The sequence below is a fragment of the Cheilinus undulatus genome, linkage group 15 (genome assembly GCF_018320785.1).
Source record: "Cheilinus undulatus linkage group 15, ASM1832078v1, whole genome shotgun sequence".
Lineage (NCBI taxonomy): Eukaryota > Metazoa > Chordata > Actinopteri > Labriformes > Labridae > Cheilinus > Cheilinus undulatus.
The window spans coordinates 28,939,619-28,962,068 of record NC_054879.1 but is presented as its reverse complement, the minus strand read 5'-3'; the positions used below and the strand labels follow the sequence as shown (position 1 = coordinate 28,962,068).

The 22,450-nt window shown below is 37.9% G+C and overlaps 1 protein-coding gene across 1 annotated transcript in view; it reads right to left on the bottom strand.

Annotated features, from left to right (window-relative positions):
* LOC121522646 (TBC1 domain family member 8) overlaps positions 1-22,450 on the bottom strand; it is a 40,661-nt gene that overhangs the window by 13,353 nt on the left and 4,858 nt on the right. The window contains exons 2-10 of the mRNA XM_041807203.1: positions 13,539-13,649; positions 13,222-13,340; positions 12,865-13,093; positions 11,895-12,135; positions 7,887-8,094; positions 4,749-4,946; positions 3,641-3,790; positions 3,278-3,428; positions 1,479-1,693 (exon numbers count right to left, since the gene is read on the bottom strand). Of these exons, the coding sequence (XP_041663137.1) occupies positions 1,479-1,693; positions 3,278-3,428; positions 3,641-3,790; positions 4,749-4,946; positions 7,887-8,094; positions 11,895-12,135; positions 12,865-13,093; positions 13,222-13,340; positions 13,539-13,649 (1,622 nt within the window). The remainder of the gene's footprint in view (positions 1-1,478; positions 1,694-3,277; positions 3,429-3,640; positions 3,791-4,748; positions 4,947-7,886; positions 8,095-11,894; positions 12,136-12,864; positions 13,094-13,221; positions 13,341-13,538; positions 13,650-22,450) is intronic.

The window sequence follows — 22,450 nt, the reverse complement described above, 5'->3', positions numbered from 1 at the left end:
GCACTGTGTCTGTGTGGAAAGGTCACAATTAGGCTTGCACACTCATGAGAACATTCACTTTGTTGTCTTTAAACCATATATGTTTAGCTTTCACTGTATGCTTTGGGTCATTGTCTAGCTGGAAAATAAATCGCCTCCCAAGCTGTAGTTCTCTTGCGGACTACATTTTGCCGCATTCGTTTTCCCCTCTTCCATTACAAGCCTCCAGGGCTGGCTGCTGAGAAGTATCCAAACAGCATGATGCTGCCGCCTCTTTACTTTCCAGTGGGGATGGTGTGTTTATGTTGGTGTGCAGTGTTTGGTGTCTTGTCTGATGGCCAAAAAACACCATTTTGGTCTCATCAGACTAAAAACTTTCTTCCACCTGACCATGGAGTCTACCACAAGACTTTAACAAACTATAATCAAGATTTTACCAGAGTTTTCTTCAACAGTGACTTTCCCTTTGCCTCTCTCCCATAAAGCTTTGACTGGTAAAGAACCCGGGCAAAAGTTGTTGTATGCAGAATCTCTCCCATCTCAGCTACTGAAGCTTGTAACTCGTACAGAGTAGTCATAGGTGTCCCTCTGGCTTCTCTCACTAGTCTCCTTCTTGCACTGTCACTCAGTTTGTGAGAACAGCCTGATCCAGGCAGATTTACACATGTGCAGTATTCCTTCCATTTCTTGATGATGGATTTAACTGAACTCCAGGGGATGTTCAGTGCCTTGGAAATATTTTGTATCCATTCCTGTCTTACACTTTTCAATAACCTTTTGTCTGAGTTGCTTGGACTGTTCTTTTGTCTTCATGGTGTAATGGTAGCCAGTGATACAGATTAAACAGTGACTTCTAGCACCAGTTGGCTGGACCTCTGTTGAATTAGTTCAGTCACTTTAAAGAGGGTGAATATTTATCCAGTCACTTATTTCACCTTAGATGTTCTTATTTAATTGATATTGGGTTGAATATGAGTGTGCTTTGTATGCTGAGAGATGCAGGATTTAACTTAAAATATACACATTAAAAATAGAACAAAATTAGATTCTGACCACTGAATGCTCATGTGTTTTGTTGCTTAATGCTACTGACTGTATGATAATATTTTTTGTTATTACAGTCTGCCTTGTCCTGAATCTAATTTTTTGATGCTATTGGCTTTTTCAGAAATGCCTTTTAAAGATGGTTAGATAAAGGAATAAAAAAAAACAAAAATAACATCTTAAATTACATGAATACAGAAAAAAACAAAGGGAAATTACAGGACATAGCTCAGAACGTAAAATATAAAGGACATCTAGTGGTTTGGAGATATTTCAACACTTAAACATCAAATACAGCTGGACTTATTCTTTCTGATAATGATGCTTCATCTCACAATCTCACTAGCTTCTTTAGCTTTCATTCTTTGATTTACTGCTTAAGGTTGAACCTACAGGGCAGTTGCATGAGTGAAACATTGTACTGACTCTTAAAGCTCAAATTATGGTGTCTCTACCTGACAATATCCGATCTTCGGGTTGCGGTGGGCGTAGGCAGTGAGGACACGTCTCAGAGCTGCGATGCCAGTGGGGTTTTGAAAAGCAGGATGGTCCGGTAGAGAACGGTGAAGGTCTCTCTCAATTTCCTCTGTAGCCAGGCTGCTCTGACCCATCGACTTCTGCACCAGGCTGTTGTAGTAACCCTGGTGGGACTCCAGGTCAGAGGACGCATCTGTGGAAAAGAGAGGTTGACATGATATAATGTACATCTGTCATTTGTCATACCATGAAACATATTTGAAGGTTTAGAAAGAAAACTCAGAGAAGGCTGTTTATAGTTGTTGATTCTAAATATAGAGCAGTTTGGGGACCCTTAATGTTGATTTTCAATTTGTTTTAACTTTAAGGAAGAGAAACCTTGGCCTGTCAGTGGAAAATTATCAACACAGATGCTGTAAAAAGTTTGTGTTTTTTACATTTTTATCCTCTTACAGACTGATTGATCTTCTGCATTATAGTCACCCTCAAGTTATTTGTGTTGTAAGTTATTTTTAAAATCCACCCAAGCTTTATCATTGTATTGAACTGACATCAAAGAGAGATGTGAGATGCAGCAAAAATATGCTTGGTGTCATAGATTAAAAGTTTGTCACTTTAATGATACTGACCTTAACATATGATTGAATGAAGATACTGCAGCATAAATAATCAGGGACTCTGTCTTAATCCTGAGTGTTTTAATTCCACTTTCAGTTCCACAGTCTCAGTTTGTGCTTCTCCCCTTAGCGAGTGAACAGAGGAAACAAGGAGACCAAAAAAAGAGACAGTTTGGTTTTGACTGAGAAGTGGTTTCATGTTGAACTACGTGGGCTGCAGCAGATGGAGAGAAGAGGATGTGATGCCCACAGCCCCGGTTTACTGGCTCTTTAAGGAGAAGGTTCTTGAAACTCCTCTAAGGTGCATCCATGCAAGAACAGAATTCAGTCTCCTACAATTTTTCATCTTAGGACACCAAGACAAGTGCAAACCAGTGTCGCTTTAATAAGATATTTTCAATTTAGATTAAAATGTCTAATTTTCATCAATCATCTTTTTCAACCATTAACAGTTTAATGAAATTTAGAACATTAGTGACATCTAACAACCCTTACTTGCTCACCCCTTCTGCTGATAAAGTCATGGTGGCCTCCAAGAACAAAACTAATATGTAATACTTGAAACATTGAAGTATTTCAGTATTTTGACATTTCTGCCAAACCACACTTCAAGCCTCTCTTCTTTTATAATCCTTTTATCTGAGCACGTCCTGTGGTAACCGGTGGATTGAAAAAGAACATGCAACTGTTATTTGGTCCCTTTGGTGTACTATGAAAAAATGGCGGTGCAAGATGGTGGAGTCCGTGGATAGGGACCCTCTTCGTATATATATAAATAAGGCTAATTCTAAATTTAAAAGGATACATTTATTATCTATATTTGGGTGACTGAACACTACCAAAAATTCGTACAAATATTGAGTTCCATTTCTACCAAATTATTCCACTAAATGCTACTATACTTTCCACACTATACCTTTAAAACCATCGGAACAAAAATAAACATTAAAGTCTCAGTCAGTAAGTTGTCCTTCTAATGATTATATTCAATTTGTGCCCATGACTGATACCCTAAATAAATAATAGTATTTGTTGTTGTGATGTTGAAGAGTTTTATGGATCTTCAAATTGACCTGAAATTCTGACCCTAAAAAATAGCCTTTTGAAGGGAAAAGGCTGGTGAAATATGTTCACTATGTCAGTCATTATTTTGAATTTACCAGAGAGCGTCATCCACAGCTCTCCTCTCAGCGACTCTGGTATCCCCATGGCCACCAGTCTCTGGATCTTCTCTGTGCGAAACATGTGAACGCCTCGACCAAACTCTGTGAAATGATCCTCCCAAAGACGCTCCTTCACCGGCTCCATGCTCTGACACAGAAACACAGATTTAAAGATAAACATGTAGACTTCCCAAAGTTTATAATAGCAAAAGTACTGCATTTGTTTCTGTCAAATTAAAAAAAAACTACCAGCATGTAGAGATGTGTTGTAACTAAGGTAATCGAGGCTACAATTTAAAGCTTATGTCAAATTAATTCAACTTTTAATAATGTGAGTTTGACTGAAGAACACTTCTGTACCTTGTTTCCGTTGGTTCCTGGTTGGTTTTGATGAAAAGCCGTCATCAGAGCCTCGCTGTTGACAGTGTTACGGAGAACCTGCTCCTCTATCTCCTCTTCATCTGAGTGCCCGGTGTCGTAGTAGAACGTGTAGTAAGGCGTCTGAGAGCTCTGAGAAGAAATATCGTCATGTTGATGACTATCAAAAGCATCATATGGATGGAGCATGTATCATTAGTACATTAAAGTTTAACAACACATTTTTTTAAAACATGTCTATTCTTAAGGAAAAATACCATAAGAAGTTAATCTGAACATTAAAAGCATTCCAGTTCGACTTCGAATATTTCTAAAGTAGAAGCATATTTGAATCTCTGCCAGATTTCTTCTTTTTAGGCTCATATTCTACGTTTTAATGGAGCTCAAGCAGGAAGACTTTCTATAATCCCTCATTAGTCACCACTCGTTCATATCTCTCCCTTCTTCCATTCATTTTCTCTTACTGCTCTGGTGATCAGCTGATTATGGATGTTCACTCTCTTAATCAGATTGTTTGACCAATCACCATTCACTTGTCATATTTAAAATCTGTCATCCATTTTCCTGCAGTCAGCCTGTCATTTCAGTTTGGATGCTGCAACCCTCCTCCACCTGAGCCACCTCCCTCCATGTCATCAGCATCTAATCCAGATGCTCTCATGCCTTCAGCGTATCTCAGTCTCCTCCTCAAACCACCTCATTGGTGTCCTGGTCCAGCTTCTTGGAAGTCTACACCTTATCTGAATAGACTCCATTGGGGGGGTATCCTATTCCCTGCCATTTGCCTGACAGCTCCTTCAAACGCATTAAGTCATCATAATGGAGTCTAATCATCAAAGACTTTGCACATTTCATTCATTAAAATTTGTCAAATTATTTTTAATGTCATATTGAGTCTCTCCTGATTGAAATAGTGTTTCACACATGAATTTAAAGTTGGTAAATCTGCAATTGTATCATGTGTGTTTTTATAATCCTTCAAAAACAAGAGTTCCTAATCTCTACAATGAGGCTATTTCTTCTTCTATAGCTTTGCAAGCTTCAACTGAAATCAATTCAAGAAATAAAACAGTGCTCCAATGTCGCCTACCATCTTCCTCTTCCCGTCCTTCTTGTTTCTGAACATGGACTGTTTCCACTGCAGAGCCCTGAGTCTGGAGTTCAGGCTCTCCACCAGCTCATTCCTGTCCTGCAGCTCGATCAGCTGGAAAGCCTTCTTAGTCCGAACGCTCACAATGACAGGGTTTGGAAGCAAGCTGGTGCTCTCTGCTTTCTCTATGGACAACACCTGCAGATATGACAATGGAAGAAACAAGGCATCGAAGCACAAACAATTAATATCATCACTAAAATAGATGCAACTGAAATTAAGAGCATGCATGCAGTAACAAATTAAGGTACTTGACTTCTTAATACCGAATCTCAATGTGCATTTTCATGTTCACAATAGTGTACATTTTGTCAACTAAAAGTAAAAATGTTAGTCAACTAACTTTTTTTCCATGAGGACTAAGATTAGCGAAAAATAGATCTTTGATGATAAAAACTCTGACAAAAAGTAAGTTTTGTTTTGGTTAAGGAGTCTAAAATGAGACTAAAATGTCCAATAGTTTCAGTCAGACATTCAAAATCCATGATAATTTTCTACACTAGATGAATATATGAAAACACAACATATTTTGTAGCTCTTACACTGTAGAAACTGGGACTCCTAGGTTTTGCAGGGCAAATAGAGCTAAAGTATGATTCACACCAGACTCAGGCAAAGAGGCTTTGACTCAAAGTTTTTACTAAAATGTAAGGAATTTTCATGGACTAAAACTGGATGACAATGCTTTTACAAAATACCACAATATGAATAGTCTCCAGATGAATGAGTAAACACTAAACTTTATTTTAAATCTTAACTTGGAGAAAAAGAGGTAAAATTGCCACCCCATACTACTTCTTTAAAATCAATTTCTCGATTCCTACAGAAATTACTTTAATAGTTCCTTTCTTTGGGTCGTTTTTTTTGTATTGCTGTCTTTGTCCTATCTTTGTATTCTTATGGTTTTTGTGATTCGTTGTAAAGCTATTTTGTCCACTTCTGTGGTTGAAAATTACATTTACAAATTTATTAGGAGTGTATTATCATTTTATATGGAAAAGAGTGGCTCAGATAAAGACATATAGATAAAGGCTCGGTTGATTTCTCTACCTGTAGCCAAAACATTGATGGGAAAGTAAACACCCGCTGTAACACAGCTTAATGAAAGAGAAAAAACAATGTCAAAGGCTCAGTTGGATCTGAAATAAAGAAGAGGATGTTTAGGACAAACCACAGGAGAAAAAGAGGAAATCTTCTCTGACCGCAGTAGCAGATTAGATGAGGGAGTGATTATATAATTTAAAGACAATGCCTCTACAGAAAAAAAGGAGGAAATGGAGGATTTAATCACCACAGTGAAATTTAGAGCGTATGCATGACTCCTCACATTGTTCATGAACAGACAAGCCATCTGTCTGCTAATCTCTGCCTTTTCACAACTTATTTAACTGAGCTCAAACTGCCAACACTTTTATTTGCATAAAATGCACCTGTGGAGGATTGTTCCGAATATAGAAGAGTCTTGATAGACTTCACCATTGGACATGATTATTAACACAAACAAGGATGCATAGTGATGTATTGTTAATGTGCACGAAGACATGTTCTGCTAAGTATTTTATACAGTGAGTTACGTTAAACTGTGCATGAGTTTGATGGATACAGGGGTGTCATCATATCACAATATCCTTGATCATGGTTAAAGATGGATTTGTTTGTAGCCTTTTTTCCAAACTTTCCCAGATATCTCAGTGGATTTATGACTGAGCGTTGTCTGGTCATGATAGATATGTAGTAAGAATATTACAGTACCTATACAAATTATTCTACGCCCTGGTGTTTTACTATTTTATTGATTGCATAAATCAAGCATAGTCAATATAATTTGGCTTTTTATTTAAGTACTAGAAAAAACCCCCACTTTAATGTCAATGTGAAAACAGATTTTTACAAAGTAATGTCAATTAAAAAAATATGTTATGTAAAATAGATGACTGCATTTTCATTTTCTTTGAAAGTGATTGACCTAATTCAACAGAGGTCCAGCCAAAAACGCAGTAACAGGCATGCAGGAGACTTCCTAGTCAAGTGAAGAAAGTTCTATTCTCTGAAGAGACCAAAATGGTCTGTCACATAAAACAAAACCATTCATATCCAGCATAAAATCTTCCACTGTGAATGAAATAGGATAATACAATATCACATAATTCTTCTTTCTGCTCCTTTTCATTCAAAGTGGGAGATTTTACATTGGATATGAATGTTTTTGTTTTCTTGAATGAAATACACATTTAAATAAATAAGTTACAAAAAAAAGGATTATATGTCATTCTTTAACCAGCAGCTTGCAGAGTAAACAGATTATTTAACAGTTCCCCGACAAGTAGACAAATAGAAAGAATAAAGAGTCTTTAGAGGACAAAGAAGCAGATTTGCATAACTGTAAAGATACTTTGTTCACTCTAAAGTCAGACAAAACAAAGAGAAATGTTCTCCTCAACACATATAGACTTTTCTACACTTCCTGCTTGGTTGTAGGTGGTTTTCATTAGCTTGAAAAGACAGAAAATAACCCTTCATTTTTGCAAAGTTTCTCTCTATATATAGGTTGTCTTTTGCTCCTAATTAGATCAAACAAACAAGACAAGAATTAACCTATGCTTTTTAAATTGTTTGACACTTCCTTGTAGGTTAATTACGTTATAACCGAGAAGTAATCAACTCTATGGCTGTGTTTACAGTGAACCTGCGTGATGTGAGGTTTTATAACTCCTGACCTAGTTTTCTTTAGGTATTTTTATCATCTCATGAACATTTCAAGTGCTAGATAATAAGGTTAATTTAAGAGCTGAGAGCTGGCTAAATTCTTCATGAGCTCTCTAGCTGATAGGCTAAGTAAACATACAATTTATTTTCAGTAAATCCATGATAACAGTTCATTCAGAAAGGATGAACCCATGCTGTGCTTACAAGCCTTCCACCCTTCAAGTTAATACCATTATAAAATCTAAGCAGGATGCCTTTCTCTCTTTTTTGACTTTCACAGGAAATAAAGCTAAAACATCTATTCCTCTGAATGAACACTGGATTACTACTGACCCTGGTAATCTCAGTGGTGCTTCACTGGAGGTACTGTACCTCTGAGAGCGGTATTATAAGGATGCAGCTTCCCTCTTCTCTGCTGGAGTAACACAAGTAGCTGTCAGTGGTGTAGAGAGTCCCAGCTGTGTGACAGCGAGCGTGTGGTGTCCATACTGAACAAGAGGCCACTTCATAGAGTCTCTCATTGCGAGGGAGTCTAAACAGGGCCAAGACGTACTCCCTCAACGCCTGTTCCTCCAGGATTCTGGAAGGAAAATATGAGAAGAGTTAGCTGGAAAAAAATTGATGTGGCTTTGAAGAGTATTCATTGGCATCACCTACACTGTGTACACGTGGAGGTAGCTGAATGTGTGCTTAATGTGAAGTCCAAAACAAATCAATTAAATAGAGATGCACTAATCCATCGGGTTAAAAAATGTTTATATGGCAAGAAATCATATATGGTCACTTTGACTGATTTAGCTCTACTTGTGATTTGCTGCTCTACAACCAGCTGCAAGGGGAGCATGAATAAAGCACAAAGTTTAGACTGAGACAAAATCCAGCATGACTGATTCATTGTGCTCATGTCAGTAGAAATGCAAACAAAGGGAAGATGTGGCATAGCCTGTTTGTGTGTTGCTGTGTATGATAATTCACTACAGTAAGAGGAAGTAGCGATACTTGTTTATGTTTATAGCCTAGTTAGCTATTCTGTCTCTATATTTTTTATCATCTCAAACAACAAAGACTATTCTCATAGCCACTGAATAAAATGATGTGACCTTTGAAAGAGAAAGAGCATAGTTCAGTTTATACTCCAAAGCAAAATAATTTTCAAGGCTTTATAGGGCCCTCACTCTTTTTTAGAGATAATTTTCCATTATATTTCCTCTTTTATTCCCCACTTGTTTACCACTTATCTCCCCTTTATTCCCCTCTTAATCCTCCCTTATTCCCTATTTGTTTAGCACTTATTCCTCTATTTATTCCCCAGTCAATCCTTCCTTATTCCCCATTTGTTTAGCATGTATTCCTCCATCTATTCCCCTCCTTGTCCTCCCTTATTCTCCATTTGTTTAGCACCTACTCCTCTATTTTTCCCTGCTTATTCTCCTCTTACTCACTTACTTACTTACTCAAGAGCAAACAAAAGTATCTTAGATCTGTCTGACTCTAATGATAATGCATTAGTTTTGGTTTTGTACAGGGAACAATTTTTGGAGTCTAGAGCTGCAGCTAGCCTGTAGTCTATCTTTAATACTGATGTCCATGAACTAATTGTTGGATACAAGCTTTAACATAATTCAGCCCTTTCAGATGACAGTGTCAGCTGCCATGAGGAACTCTGGTATAAAATTATTGGATACATTTTCAATTATTTTGCAGGACGGCACAAGATTTTCAAGGAAATGTATTTTTTTTCTCTCAGTTGTGTTGTCAGTGATAGGAAATTTTGTCAACTGTTTTCCAGATTTTCCAGGATGTGTGGGAAGCCTGCTATACCTTACAAACACTCTTCAAGCTCAAACATCATCCCACTATTTCCCTATAGCATCACACAGTTTCTAAGTTCCTCCACCTGAGGCAGAGTGCAATTAACCAGTTCAACCTCAAGTGAGGACTTCCGTGTTGTTGTAGTTAGTCTAAAATGTAAAACACTTCCTCTTTTTCCACAAACGTACTAAAATAGGTCAGGATGGGCCAGGGGCTCTGCCTCTGGGAGACAGGAAGTGTACTGTCCTACTTGATTTACAGCCAAAGTTTGTTGGAACCCTGAGGAGATGAGTTAAAATTTTAAAACAGACCAGTTTTGTTCCTTTGTTCCCAAAAAAACAAATGAATTTCCCTGTGATTTAGCCTAAAGGATACCAACGCAGCAGAAATAAGACCCTGTAAAAGAAACTGGGATAAATGTTAATGGTGTATAAATCAAAGAAAAAACACGAAAATAAGCCAAAATAAAGGTTAAAGTAGATGTGCAGTCTCAAATTAAGACATCAAGAGACTGGAAAACAAATCCTTAAAATTACAGATGTGCAGTTCCTTTTTATTTTTTTTAAGGAGCTAATGTTTAATGTCCCCTCCGGCAGCACATATGTGGCATATTTTGGATTTCAATTCAGTTAAAGATTCAGTTAAATAAACACTTGGCATAAAGGGTATCCAAAAATGAAAAATATGACATCAATCTCAATAAAATAAAGCAATAAAGACCTTTTGTTGGGAAAGAAGTATTCTAATCTCCTTTTTAAATCTTAACTTCTAATTTTCAAAGTTATTTATGTCAACCAGAGAAATTTTAGACATCAGAAATCAGGTAAAACTACATCAGTGCAATGTCAGTAAAAAGAGGTTAAAAACAGGAATAAGAGACGCAGATGGCCTAGTTGTTAGGTCATGGACGACCAGCCTGTGGCTTGTTTCACTTGTGTCCTCCCCACTCTCCCATCTCTGTTTCTGACTCTACCCACCATCTTCCTCTATAGATAAAGGCATAAAAAGTAAACCTTAACAACAATGATGATGTTATACATGAAGAACCTTCACCTACTCCTCACAATTTCTATTTAGATTAACCAGGCACTAAAATCTTATTTATTTGGTTGTATTTTCTTCTTTTAACTGTGTTTTCACCTGCAGGATTATTTCTTACTTTGCCTATTTTCTGCACTCTGGACTTTTTGTGGTTTCCATATCTTATGCTCATACTTTCAGTTTCTTCTTCCCTTTTTCATGCCTTAACATATGCATGTTCATTTAAACCCTATCTACTGTAAACACTAAAACAGATCTGATTTTCGGGTTTAAAAAAATCTGTTTTGTGGTTCTCTACCTACTCACACATCTGTCTGCAGCTCAGGAAGTTCTATTTTAACTTCTTGTTTTGGTTTCGAGGTTTTAACAAAGGCAGACATAAGAACCACTGAGTATCACAGGTATTTTAGGGGGAACTGTTGTATAAAAGTTGCTTTCTCTAAAGTTGTCAGTTTTATAAATAAAGGAAAAACAATGGGCAGACATATAATTAACCTAAGACAGTAACATAGACTACAACCTGCTCTTGAACAAAGAAGCCAAGTGAGCTACTGTGGATAGACCATGAAAATGTATGCTCTTATGCTATAAATGATTAAGTGAGAGACCCAGAGCAAGCGGTTTACCAAAGATTATTTACTAAAATATGGAGTGATATAAGGTATCATATTGGAAACAACAGAAAATATCTAATGATAAGGTTGTTCTATTCTCCAGTTTTGTCTGAGCTGCTTTCAAGATGGTTGAATAGCATCAGATACTAAACCAAAAACAGATCAGAGGAAATTTCTTTACTAAAATAACTCCAGCGTTCACACCCTCTTCATGCTGTGAGGGTGCAGCTGTGCAGAGGTGAGAAATGAGCAACAGATAGAGCTTCTCTCTTGAGTTATCTTTTCTATTCTTGACCCTCCTTCATTGGTGGAAAACAGGTGTTTGGAAAATCAACTGGAATGTGCTCAAGGGTATACTGATTAAACAATGAGTTGCTGATATTCAAAGCTCGATATTTAACAGTTGTAAGTCCTCCAGTGAGCACAAGGAGTCATTTTTTCTTGGCATTTTCATTAGAATGTAACACTTGAAAAACTGCAAATATGCATTACTTTCATAATGAATCAGAAGATAAGTATAGATAACTAGGCACCATGCAAGACCACATTTTGACAAAATAAAAATACTGAGTCATATGATCAGTTTATAGCACTATCTTTAAATTGATTTCAAATATTCCTAAGTCAGACCCCCTTCAGTTTTTCAATTTTGTTATATTGCAGCCTGATAATACAGTCCTTTAAGTACAATTTTATTCCCATTAATCTATACTCAGTACTCCACCATGACTAGGTGAAAACAGAATTTTAGACGTTTTTGCAAATTTATGAAAATATTTTAAAAAATGCATTCATGGATCTACCCTTGATTCAGGGTATCATGTGTTTCTTCGTTCGAAGCTTTTGGCCTCTAACTAACAGCAGTATCCTAAACAAAACATAATATGTAATGGTAAAAAATGGCAGTGCTGACCTCTTTGTGATGCGTGTGGGCTGCTGCAGGACTCGGTCCAGCTCCAGGCCTTCGCTGTCCAGCAGCCGCCTCAGAGCAATGTCAGCCAGCTGACCAATAACCCCAAATGCCTCGTCTAGATTCAGGAACATGGAGAACTCCCTCTGCCTCTGCCGGGTGTTGACCCTGATCGCCTCTGTCATCAGACCGCTGGAGACCCGCTCCAACCGTATCACATCTGCCCAGGGGATCACAAACTTAACTGGGGGGAAAAAAGACAATTAACTTATTATAATTTTTATCATAACAGCAAGTTATTAAGCATTAGTTTAATATTAGCTGAGCATTAGTTTAACAATTATATGCTTTATTCATCAACTAAGAAGCATTATTCTTACTTTATATTTCTTTGTATGTAATTTAAAAGTACAATGTTAATTATGCATGAAGGATTCAACGTTAGGGCCGTTAGGAAATAGATGAAGTTGGAGGTTTTTAAGAACTTAAGTGAGAGTTTTGACCAGTAATAACTTCACGAAAGACGCTACATTTACAGTATAACTTGTCTGTTTATTAAGCAAGATAAATAAAGCTGTTTTAGCTCCACTTCTGAAATGTAGTGGATGGGATTAGTGAGTTTTTAAGAAGATCTATGAGGGAGTCAAGCAATATTTCCAAAATAATACCAGTGTATTGCAATGTAAATAGTATGTTACAACTTAATGTACAAAACACATAAGCCAGCATATAGTTAAGTTTCTAAATATTTGGCTATACTGTTCAACCAGATATTTTAAACTGAAACAAAACATTCTTGTGAAGGGGCAAGCCACCAACTTTTCAGACCAACTCTCAAACCTACAAAGGAAGAGAACTGGTTGTAAAATATGCAGCAAAGCATCAACATATCAACATATTTACTATGTCTTCCCAACAGAACTTGCATCAATTCTTTTTGCTGAGAATCAGAGCCCTCATTCAGTGTACAGACCTTCCTTCCCCAGCAGGAAGGAGTAGAAAGCCATATGGTTGATGCTGAGGTAGAGGAAGCCCTGCCGAGGCACCCGGCCCTTCCAGCAGCAGCATGAGTAGTACGTCACCAATTTCTCTGATGAAGGAAGGCTAAAGTGAAGCTCAAACTTTAGCAGAGCCTCCCTGAACTTCTCTGGATCATCCTCCTGAGCTGCTTGACGACCCCGAACCTCCTCTGCAATAAGACCCTGCAGAAGAGAGAGAACTTTACATTAGCTAACACCATAGGAGACGATGGTATTTTCATATTATCATCATAATATAATCTAAAGTTTGACAGGATCTTTAAAATCCATGTGACAAGTGGGTTCCATACCCTAACTTTCCCTCTGACGAAGCTTGCCACATCCTCCTTGTTCTCAAACACAGACAGAGAGTGGAGCAGGTTGTGGACCAGCCAGTCCCAGTGCTTATTCACCTCCTCTATGGCAGCTCCTAACGGACAAAAACAAAAAAACACAAGAAATTAACAACTGGCCGGCATCAAATATGCCATTTGTATGTTTGTGTATATCTTTTCAAACAAACCGAGAAAAAATTGGGCAAGAAAACAACAACAAAAAACACATCTGCGGTGAACTCATAAAAAAAGGATCTCAGAGTAAAGACAGACAACAGGAAAGCTGAGCTCACCACTGGCGATCACCCAGCTGATCTGTGAGCCGGGAACCTGGAGGAGGATCCGAAAGGGTGTAACCCTGGCATTGGAGTCTAGGACTGTGTCCAGCGCTCCAACCAGGAGACCTGCAGAGACAACAGAACACAAAGAAACAGGCTAGATTCAAAACATGGCAAACATTACCAGGAGACAGAAAAAAGTCCAGGTAAATTTGGGTGGAAAAATCTGGCTGTCTGCCTTCATACATGTTGCTAAATGTTTAAGTTGGAACCTAAAATAAGCCAAAGATCCTACATTGATTACAAAACAGTCCTGTCTAATGCAGCTCCCCACTGACACCAACCAAACTTTACTCTTTTTGCATCCTGCATCTTCCTGACTGATTATTTTGTCTCCTTTTTTTTTTTTTAAGATTTATTTTGGGCATTTTTGTGCCTTTATTTGACAGAGGAGGACAGTGGATAGAGTCGGAAATAGGGATGAGAGCGGGGGAAAGATATGCGGTAAAGGGCCTCAGGCCGGATTCAAACCCGGGCTGTCCACGTACATGGGGTGTGCGCCTTAACCACTTGGCTACCTGCGCCCCGATTTTGTCTCTTTTTACCATCAAACTGGAGGTTTTACATGGAAAATTCAAGATCTATAGAACTGCTGACAATAAATTATGTGACACTCAAAAGATGATGAAACAACATTTTGTGATGTAAAAGCATAAAGCATTAAGTGATCACTGTAATGAGATTCTAGCATTAATATGAAAGCCTCTGCTACAGATACTCCAGAAATCACATAAAAGATGTTAAAACCACAGTCATATTATTTTTAATGTAACAAAATGTCTGTAATGCAACACTTGGCCTCTTGCAGCCTCACAAAGAGGTGAAGAGTTCAAACAAAGACAGCAATATTTCACAGCTACATGTCATAAATACACTCACGAGGCAAAACTGTGCTAAGGAGGCTTGACTAGAATCACACAGGAAGAAAATAAACAAGAGATGCATCATGTCTTTACGATGAATATTTTTAGAAATTTTGTTCATTACTATACTAACATGCATTATAACGGCTTTAAGACCACAAGTTCTTTCACAACATATGTTCCTTGTATTTTTACTAATGTTGTCACACGTCACTAATGTAATGTTTCAGACTTCCTTGATGTGCCACAAATATTTCACCACCATCACGATGTAACTTCTTATTCATTATATGGTCCTTAAATAGATGAAACCATGGTCAAGTAAATGCAGCACGCTGCATGCAGCATTGAAACTTGAAGTGAAAGTTAAACTTCTGTCTCACTGCATAAAGACTAGGGGTGGAAGAAAAAATTGCTACAGCATAGTATTTGTCTGGTGATATATTGTATTGCCTCATCCACCAAGTATCGATTTTTTCAAATTAATTGCTAATATGAACTCAAGTCTATGATAATGGAAAAATAAAATCAATTGTTTTGATGTTTATTTGTCCAGTGAGTTCAGCAGAGGTGACAGTCAGAGAGCAGGAGAAAGTTGGTACAACAAACATGGCAGCACCAGGGGAAGGACATTAGGATTGCAAGCAGGGCATGGCATAGATGGACATGACACGAGGTTTGCAAGAAGTGCTACATGAAAATAAAATACTGCGTAAATAGGACAAACATGATGGCAAGACTACTGCTAAATTAGTTAAACAGTTGAAAAAATTGTATAAATTGCAATATATCACAATATTCACTGTATTGCAAAATGCTTAAAATTGCAAAAATATTGAATCATGACCCAAGTATCGTGATTATATCTTATTGTGGGGCCACTAGTGATTCCCACCCCTAATAAAGACTATGGTCACTTTATTAGGTATACCTGTTCAACTGTGCAGTACACTTAAAATCATCTTTCTTTCCCAATCTGATGCTCAGTTTAAACTTCAGTCAACTGTCTTGACCGTGTCTGCATGCCTAAATACAACTTTTGCAGCCATATGATTAGCTGATTAAATCGTTTTTTTGGCCATCCCTTTTGTTGGACATCAAACACTGCACATCACCACAAACACACCATGTCCACTGTGAAGCATGATGGTGGCAGCATCGTGCTGTGGGGATGCAGCACAGCTGGCCCGGCAGCTGGCCCTAACAGGCTTGAAAAGGTAGAGGGGAAAATGACTGTGGCAAAACATAGGAAAACCCTGGAAGACAATCTTATTTTGTATGCAAGACAACTATGGCTTGGGAAGAGGTTTGATTTGCATAAAGACAATGACCCGAAGCATACAGGGAAAAGCTGCAATGGTTGAAAGACAGCAAAGTGAATGTTCTGGAGTGGCTGAGTCAAGCCCAGACTTTGATCCAATCGAGAATTTGTGGCTGGACTTACAAAGGGCTGTTCATGCCTCATGCCCATGCATTCTGACAGAGCTTGAGCAATTTTTTTAAGAATGAAGTAAAATTTCAGTGTCCAGATGTGCAAGCCTGACTGAGATGTATCCACACAGACTCAGTGCTGTGACTGCAGCCAAAGGTGCATCCACTAAATAAAGACTTGAATGGGGTGAATATTTTCATTTACTGTACATTACTTTGTAGAAATTGTTTTTCACTGACATTAAAGAGTGGTTTTTGTATTTTTATTTGGTCAAAAAAATCAAAATTATATTATCCATGATTGATTTATAATATTAATAAAGGGGTAAAACATCCCAGGTTTGAATACTATTTATAGGCACATTATGTTGCCCCTAAGTTAACAAAACAGCACACAATTGATGTAATTAAAATATGAATGCATTAACTTTGTACCTTAATCTCATCACTGTTAATGCATTTCCACTGACAGTTCTAAACTGTACTTTATAAAAATATTTTTGCTGTTTTTTCAATATTTTGCTGCCTTTCATTTAATACTATGGTTCCAGAGTGTCTGGATAACATTATAATTAAAGGGCATTGACTTATGAGTGTATAAAGCTCTGAAACAACCATGACAAATTTTCTAAGGAGGTCTACTATTGGATGATTTAGTCACTGAAGGCAGCCACTTTTGGTTGGCATAATTATAGCTCCTAGAGTTCTTTTAGAGCTCTTAAAGCCACTGCAGTCAGCATTACAGGATCCCACTTGGACTTTGGTCAAATTTACTCTCCTCGTTCCAACTTCTCTCTTTGAATTTTTCCCCCTTGATGTTCTGGTAAATAACAGCTGGATTAACATTATGAGCAGCAAGATCCAACCAGCCTACAATGACAAAACAACCTGCATTTGAGAATTATGACTGAGCGCGATGAAGGCAGCCAGATCCCTATCTCTGTGTTTAACTTGTCTGGTCTGGTGCACAAAGAAGGACAAAATGTACATTCAGTATATACAAGTTGTACTGAGTAATGCATAGAGAGAAGAGGAAGAGGAATGAGTCTCAGTTCTCTTTCATACAGGACTATGATTTTATGATTTAACCCAACAGCTACGGGGTTGTGAGCTTGTAAAACCTGCAATGAAAAAGTTTCATTAACCCTGAAAGTATGTCACCACAATGACATCCACTGAAAGCTTCTACAGCCTTGTGAGAGTGAGTCAAAATGCAGTTTAAGAGACTTTTCTACTGTTAGTATCATCATTAATAAATATAATCTGTAGCAGTCATTCCAGGAGTATTACAGCCTATAGAAAGCACTTGACGCTTAAGTGTGAAGATAAAGTCTCCTGCAGCACACAGCTCGGGCTCTCAGCAATACTGTAAACCACATCTTACAGTCAGAGTCGACCTGCCTGGAGCTGTGAACCCGGCAGCCCGGCAACACAAAGCCATCCGTCTGTCACCACAAGGCCCAGGAGGGGTGTACACTGAAGAGGCTTCCAGAAAGAGAGAGTCAATATGAATCAACGTCTGTCTTTGCTCTTAGTCACATTGTTGGAACAGAGCTGGAGACAAACAGGCTGCTGTCAACCTTTACGAGACAAAGAGCCAAAACAGAGATGGAGATTCTGCAAGACTACCATGGCTGTTTATTCATAAATCCACCAAAATTAATTATAGCTGCATGTCTGCTTCTTGTCTTGCTTTGTTTTTTGTGTTGTGCTCTGCATTTTTACATGGAGGCTAAAGACATTTCTTTTCATCTCTTTTCATTTCATTATTTAAGGGTAATTTCAGACCTGGAGTCATATCTTTAATCATTGGGTGTAAATTAGAATTTTCATTCCTTGTATCTATTTTTTGGTCAAATTCAATTATAACTTCAAAATTGCTTCCATTTCTTTGGGATGAACAATATCGGCATAGCAGAGGTATCAGCAGACAGTTTAAAAAGTTAATTTTGACAGTTACATGAGTTTGGAAATATCTGTATATTGTATATTAGTAAAAATCTAAATATTGTGCACCCCACTTTCTTTCCTGTGTGAAGCTCTCTAGGCTGGATGTTTGTCCAGTGCTTTTAAAAAAAAGGTTAAAATGAGCTCTGATATTTCTCTGTCCTCAAGCAATATCAAACAAGAGGAAGTAATGTTGTATTGCTTGCAGCCTTTCCCAAACTCCAGTATGCCGCAGCCCAATTTGAGGCCAGAAAATCTTCCGGGGCCCGCCATGCAAAAACCCTTGTGCAACCATAGCATGAGGCTCAAATATCCATTAATCCATCAATTTTTTATACTGCTTACCCCATTCGGGGTCGCGGGCGCGCTGGAGCCTATCCCAGCTGTTGTTGGGCGAGAGGCAGGGTACACTCTGGCTTGGTCGCCAGTCAATCGCAGGGCCGACATATAGAGACAGACAACCAGGTACGCTCACACTCACACCTATGGCCAATTCTAGAGTTACCAATTAACCTAATGAGCATATTTTTGGTGGTGGGAGGAGAGAACCCACGCATACATGGGGAGAACATGCAAACTCTGCACAGAAAGGCCCAGACCGGGAAGTGAACCAGGGACCTTCTTTTACCTTTTAATTATTTCAATGCAAATGCTGTGGAATCGTATTCAGGCATCTGCAAACTCACTTTTGATTGTGCATGGTTCTTGTTTTTATATCATGGCAGGAAATGGGCAGTGAGAACTCCATCCACCTGGACCAGCCGGTGTAGCACGGCATTCATCAGTGAATAAAACTGTTTGAAAATGAATCTTCATATATTACTGAGCCCACTGCAATCATTTCTCCTTGTGGGCATTGGTTAAGGGTGGCTGAAATACAGCTTTATGCACATCAACAGGCCTCTGGAGGATCCTGCATTGAGAGGTTCTTGGAACTCCAGATGCACCAGCAGCTTCAAATACCTGTTTGCTACTCATCAGTGGATTTTTCCCAGCTGCTTCCTTAATAAGATGAATTTGCCTTACAGAAACTTTCCTTAGCCTTCTGAGGTCAGCGCACGTGCTGCCGTGTTTTTGCAAGGTTTTTGCTATGTTTTTAACAAAATCTTTGTCATTTTATGTCATAGAAATGTGGTTCAAACACTTCTGAATCTCCTGCCATCACTTGCCATCACTTGCCATCCCATGTGATCCACAGCTGGAGTTACATGGCCAATAAGAGAGCAATGTGCACATGTTGTCACCTCTCACTGTGCATCATTGGATGAATCCTATGTCCATCAACTTTTGCCAACCAACTGGCACCCTGGAATTCCTGAGGCCCTCCCTATCACAGTTTTTGCAGAAGAGGTAAGGCAAGAGATCGGAGCGAGAAGAGGAATATAGGCCTGTTTATCTCCGATGATGGCGATGTGAAACTGAAGTCATTATTCAGCTTCATTTATCTCATATTTGAGACATTTGGTAAAAACAGAATGAGAGACAACATTTAAGCAAAAAAAAAAAAAAAATACAAAATTTGATTTTAGACATGTTTCCTGCACTTATCTATTATTGTATTCATATATTCCACTACTTTTGTGAAGCTAAGACTTTGTTAAACCTATTTCAAACACCAAAACAATTCATCCAAGTGAGCAAAGGTGTGTTTTCACAAGGGATTCAAAAATTTTCAAAGATCAGATTTCAAAATTCAACATTTGGGTTAAAATAACTCTTTACACAGTCCAAAAATGGGCCTCAGCTTCAATCCTGAAAATTTTGATATAATACTAGGGCTGAACAATTTCCAAAAACAATCCTATTGCATTTTTTTCCCAAATATTGCAATTGCGATTTAATATGCGATTATTCTTGGTTTAAATCCTATGTATTTTGTGACAAATTCAAGCAATAAATAATTCCATAAATAAGATCATGTGTATTGAAAACAATGAAATTATTTCCGAAGTAATTCATCCATATTAACATGAATCTTAATATGGTGATGCACCAAGCTTTAAGTTATAATGGAGGCGGCTGGGGTGGGGGAGGTGAGGCTGGCTACCAGCTGATCGCAGCTTGGGAATGACTTTCATTAAGTAACACTAGGCTTCATCAGTTTTAGATGGAATGAGCAAACAATTTTTGCTCTTATTGCAAATGTGATGTCATTTGCTTTGTTTAAGAGCATTATCATTTATCATTATCATTTTTACTCATTTTGATTAAGAAAAACATACATAAAACACACAAAGGAGGAATTCTGTAAACCATGACCAAAAAGTTGGCACTTGAATGTTTGCATAATGTGCATAAAATCTCTGCCGCTGCAAAAAAAACAAACAAATGATTTATTAAACTGGTATTTTGACACATTTTAAGTAAAAGAAATATTGCAACTTCTGCGATTTGAAAATTGCAGCAGGCCTTATTGCAATTTAATCTAATTTGCGATTAATTGCCCAGCTCTATATAAAACACTTGGGTATTGTGTTATTTTCACAAACCTTATAAAGGTGAATTCAGAGGGTTAACACACCTTTACTGGAACAAACCCGTATGAGCTTTGAATCACACACAAATTTTTTCACAGTACTTTGATCTCTCTTAGGTTTTCCTGAAATTTCCATTGTTTTCATACCTTTTGCTAGCTACAGCACTATTTCACGCTCCTCATCTGCAGGAAGATCTGTCTTTTTCCCCATATTTCATGAAACCTGTGACTTGCTTAATAACATGGAACAACCTTCTTAAGTAGTTTCCCTTTAAATAGGCTCACCTGGCAAACCAATGACCAAACCTGTCTGAGATTGATGTCAGTGATCTAAACTGACAGGAGAAGCAGCACAATTGAAACTGTAATTGAAAAATGAAAAGTCAAATGGTGAATTGGAATTCAAATACAAACTGCTCTGTGTTCCTGTATGCTAAATTCACACTTGCCATGCTTGTCTCGTCTGTCTGTCATGTATGAGAGCAGTCCAACATCACTTTCGTTTGACGTTGAACTGTGATGCATGATGGTAAATATTGTTGGGCTGGCGACCACTGGTTGCCCACTACTTTTTACAATGCACTGTAGGAAACAATGAGTGCACTATATAGCGTGTGATGAAGCTCATTCAGAAATTGGACACCACTACAAAATGGTGTATATTCACTGTACAGTGTATTGGGGGATTTCAGACACAGACCAGGACTGTTCATGTCTATTCAACTAGTGCAACAGTTCAGATTAAACTGAACTGTTGCCAAGTCCTGCACTTAGCTGCTTTGTTTGTGTCTATGGTTAAAATCCTAGCCATTTAGTTTGATTGATATTTATTTTATGCTTTAATTTGTCATGCAGCAAGTTCAATCTCTTGTCCAGTCACAACACTTGGTAGAAACTTACTGTTGCATTACCAAGAAATGACACATTTTGCTAAATTGAAAAAAGGAAAATGTTCTTTAAAAGTGTTTGGTTGGAAATAAAAACACAGCTAGTGGTATGAAGGGCTGATCAGCTGCAGATGTTTAGTTGCCCATCCCTTCTCAGAAATCCTGCAGAACTGTGTAATCACTGGTGTAAGAGAGCTGCAGGAGTTTATTTCACAGCTCTGAAACAGAAAGAACATCACTTCGGAGTAGTTGTTAATAAATCCCGAACAGCTAGCATGTAAACTTTTTGTAGTCTCCGTAACTGTTTTTCAGTTACACTCAACACAATAAGAATAATTATCCTGAAAAATATCAAAACTCTTCCATGAACAACCTGCAGCTACATCATATAAAAATGTTAAAGATGCTCCAGTCTGTGCCGTTTCCTTCATTTATGTGGAAGGAATGCTGAAGTGAAGGAGTTTAAATGAGTTAATGTTGAACGATGTGACAACAGGACTTGACCTATCACCCCTCTCGTCATGGGAACAGAGGGAACAAACACAAACACAAAGCAAACCCCGGTCAGGAAGTTCCTACTATTCTGTTTTATGAGAGGAGACGCAGCTGAGTCTCTCCACAAGGAAGACGACATAAAGAAGACACTGTATGAGCTCAGTGTCTGTTTTAATAATAAGAACCGTCAGTCATCTCATATTCTGCACAGACAGCTGTCAGATTGTGAAGATACAAAACATGGAGAGCCAGAGGAAGTGAGACAGGGGAAGCAGCAAGCATGACCAGAGGAAAACACTGTAACTCACAAGGGTGGGAAAAAGTCAGAAGAGCAACAGCTGCAACAAACACAGGGTTAAAAATGTGCACAATAATCAGAAAATGCATGCAAAGAACCTGTTCTACAGGTTTAAACGTTTAAAATTAAAGCACAGGGGTAAAACTGCTGAATTTGCCCTACTTTATATTTCATTTTAATTTGACAGGAAACTGCATATGTCCAGATTTGGACAGAGACTTGAGTGACTTCTATTTGAGGATTCTTTAAACAATAGTCAAACAAAAGACAATACAGAGAGTGTCTATATATTCTATCTTGTGATATTAACGGCTTCCTTTAGAGCCACAAGACTATAACTACTGAAACAGTTTTAAGAATGTGGTATAGCACAAGTTTATGAAAAGCAGAGATGATTTAACCATTTAGAGATATGTTACTGTGCAAGTATTACACTAATTGATTGTTGGCTTGAGTTAGCATTGAAAAAA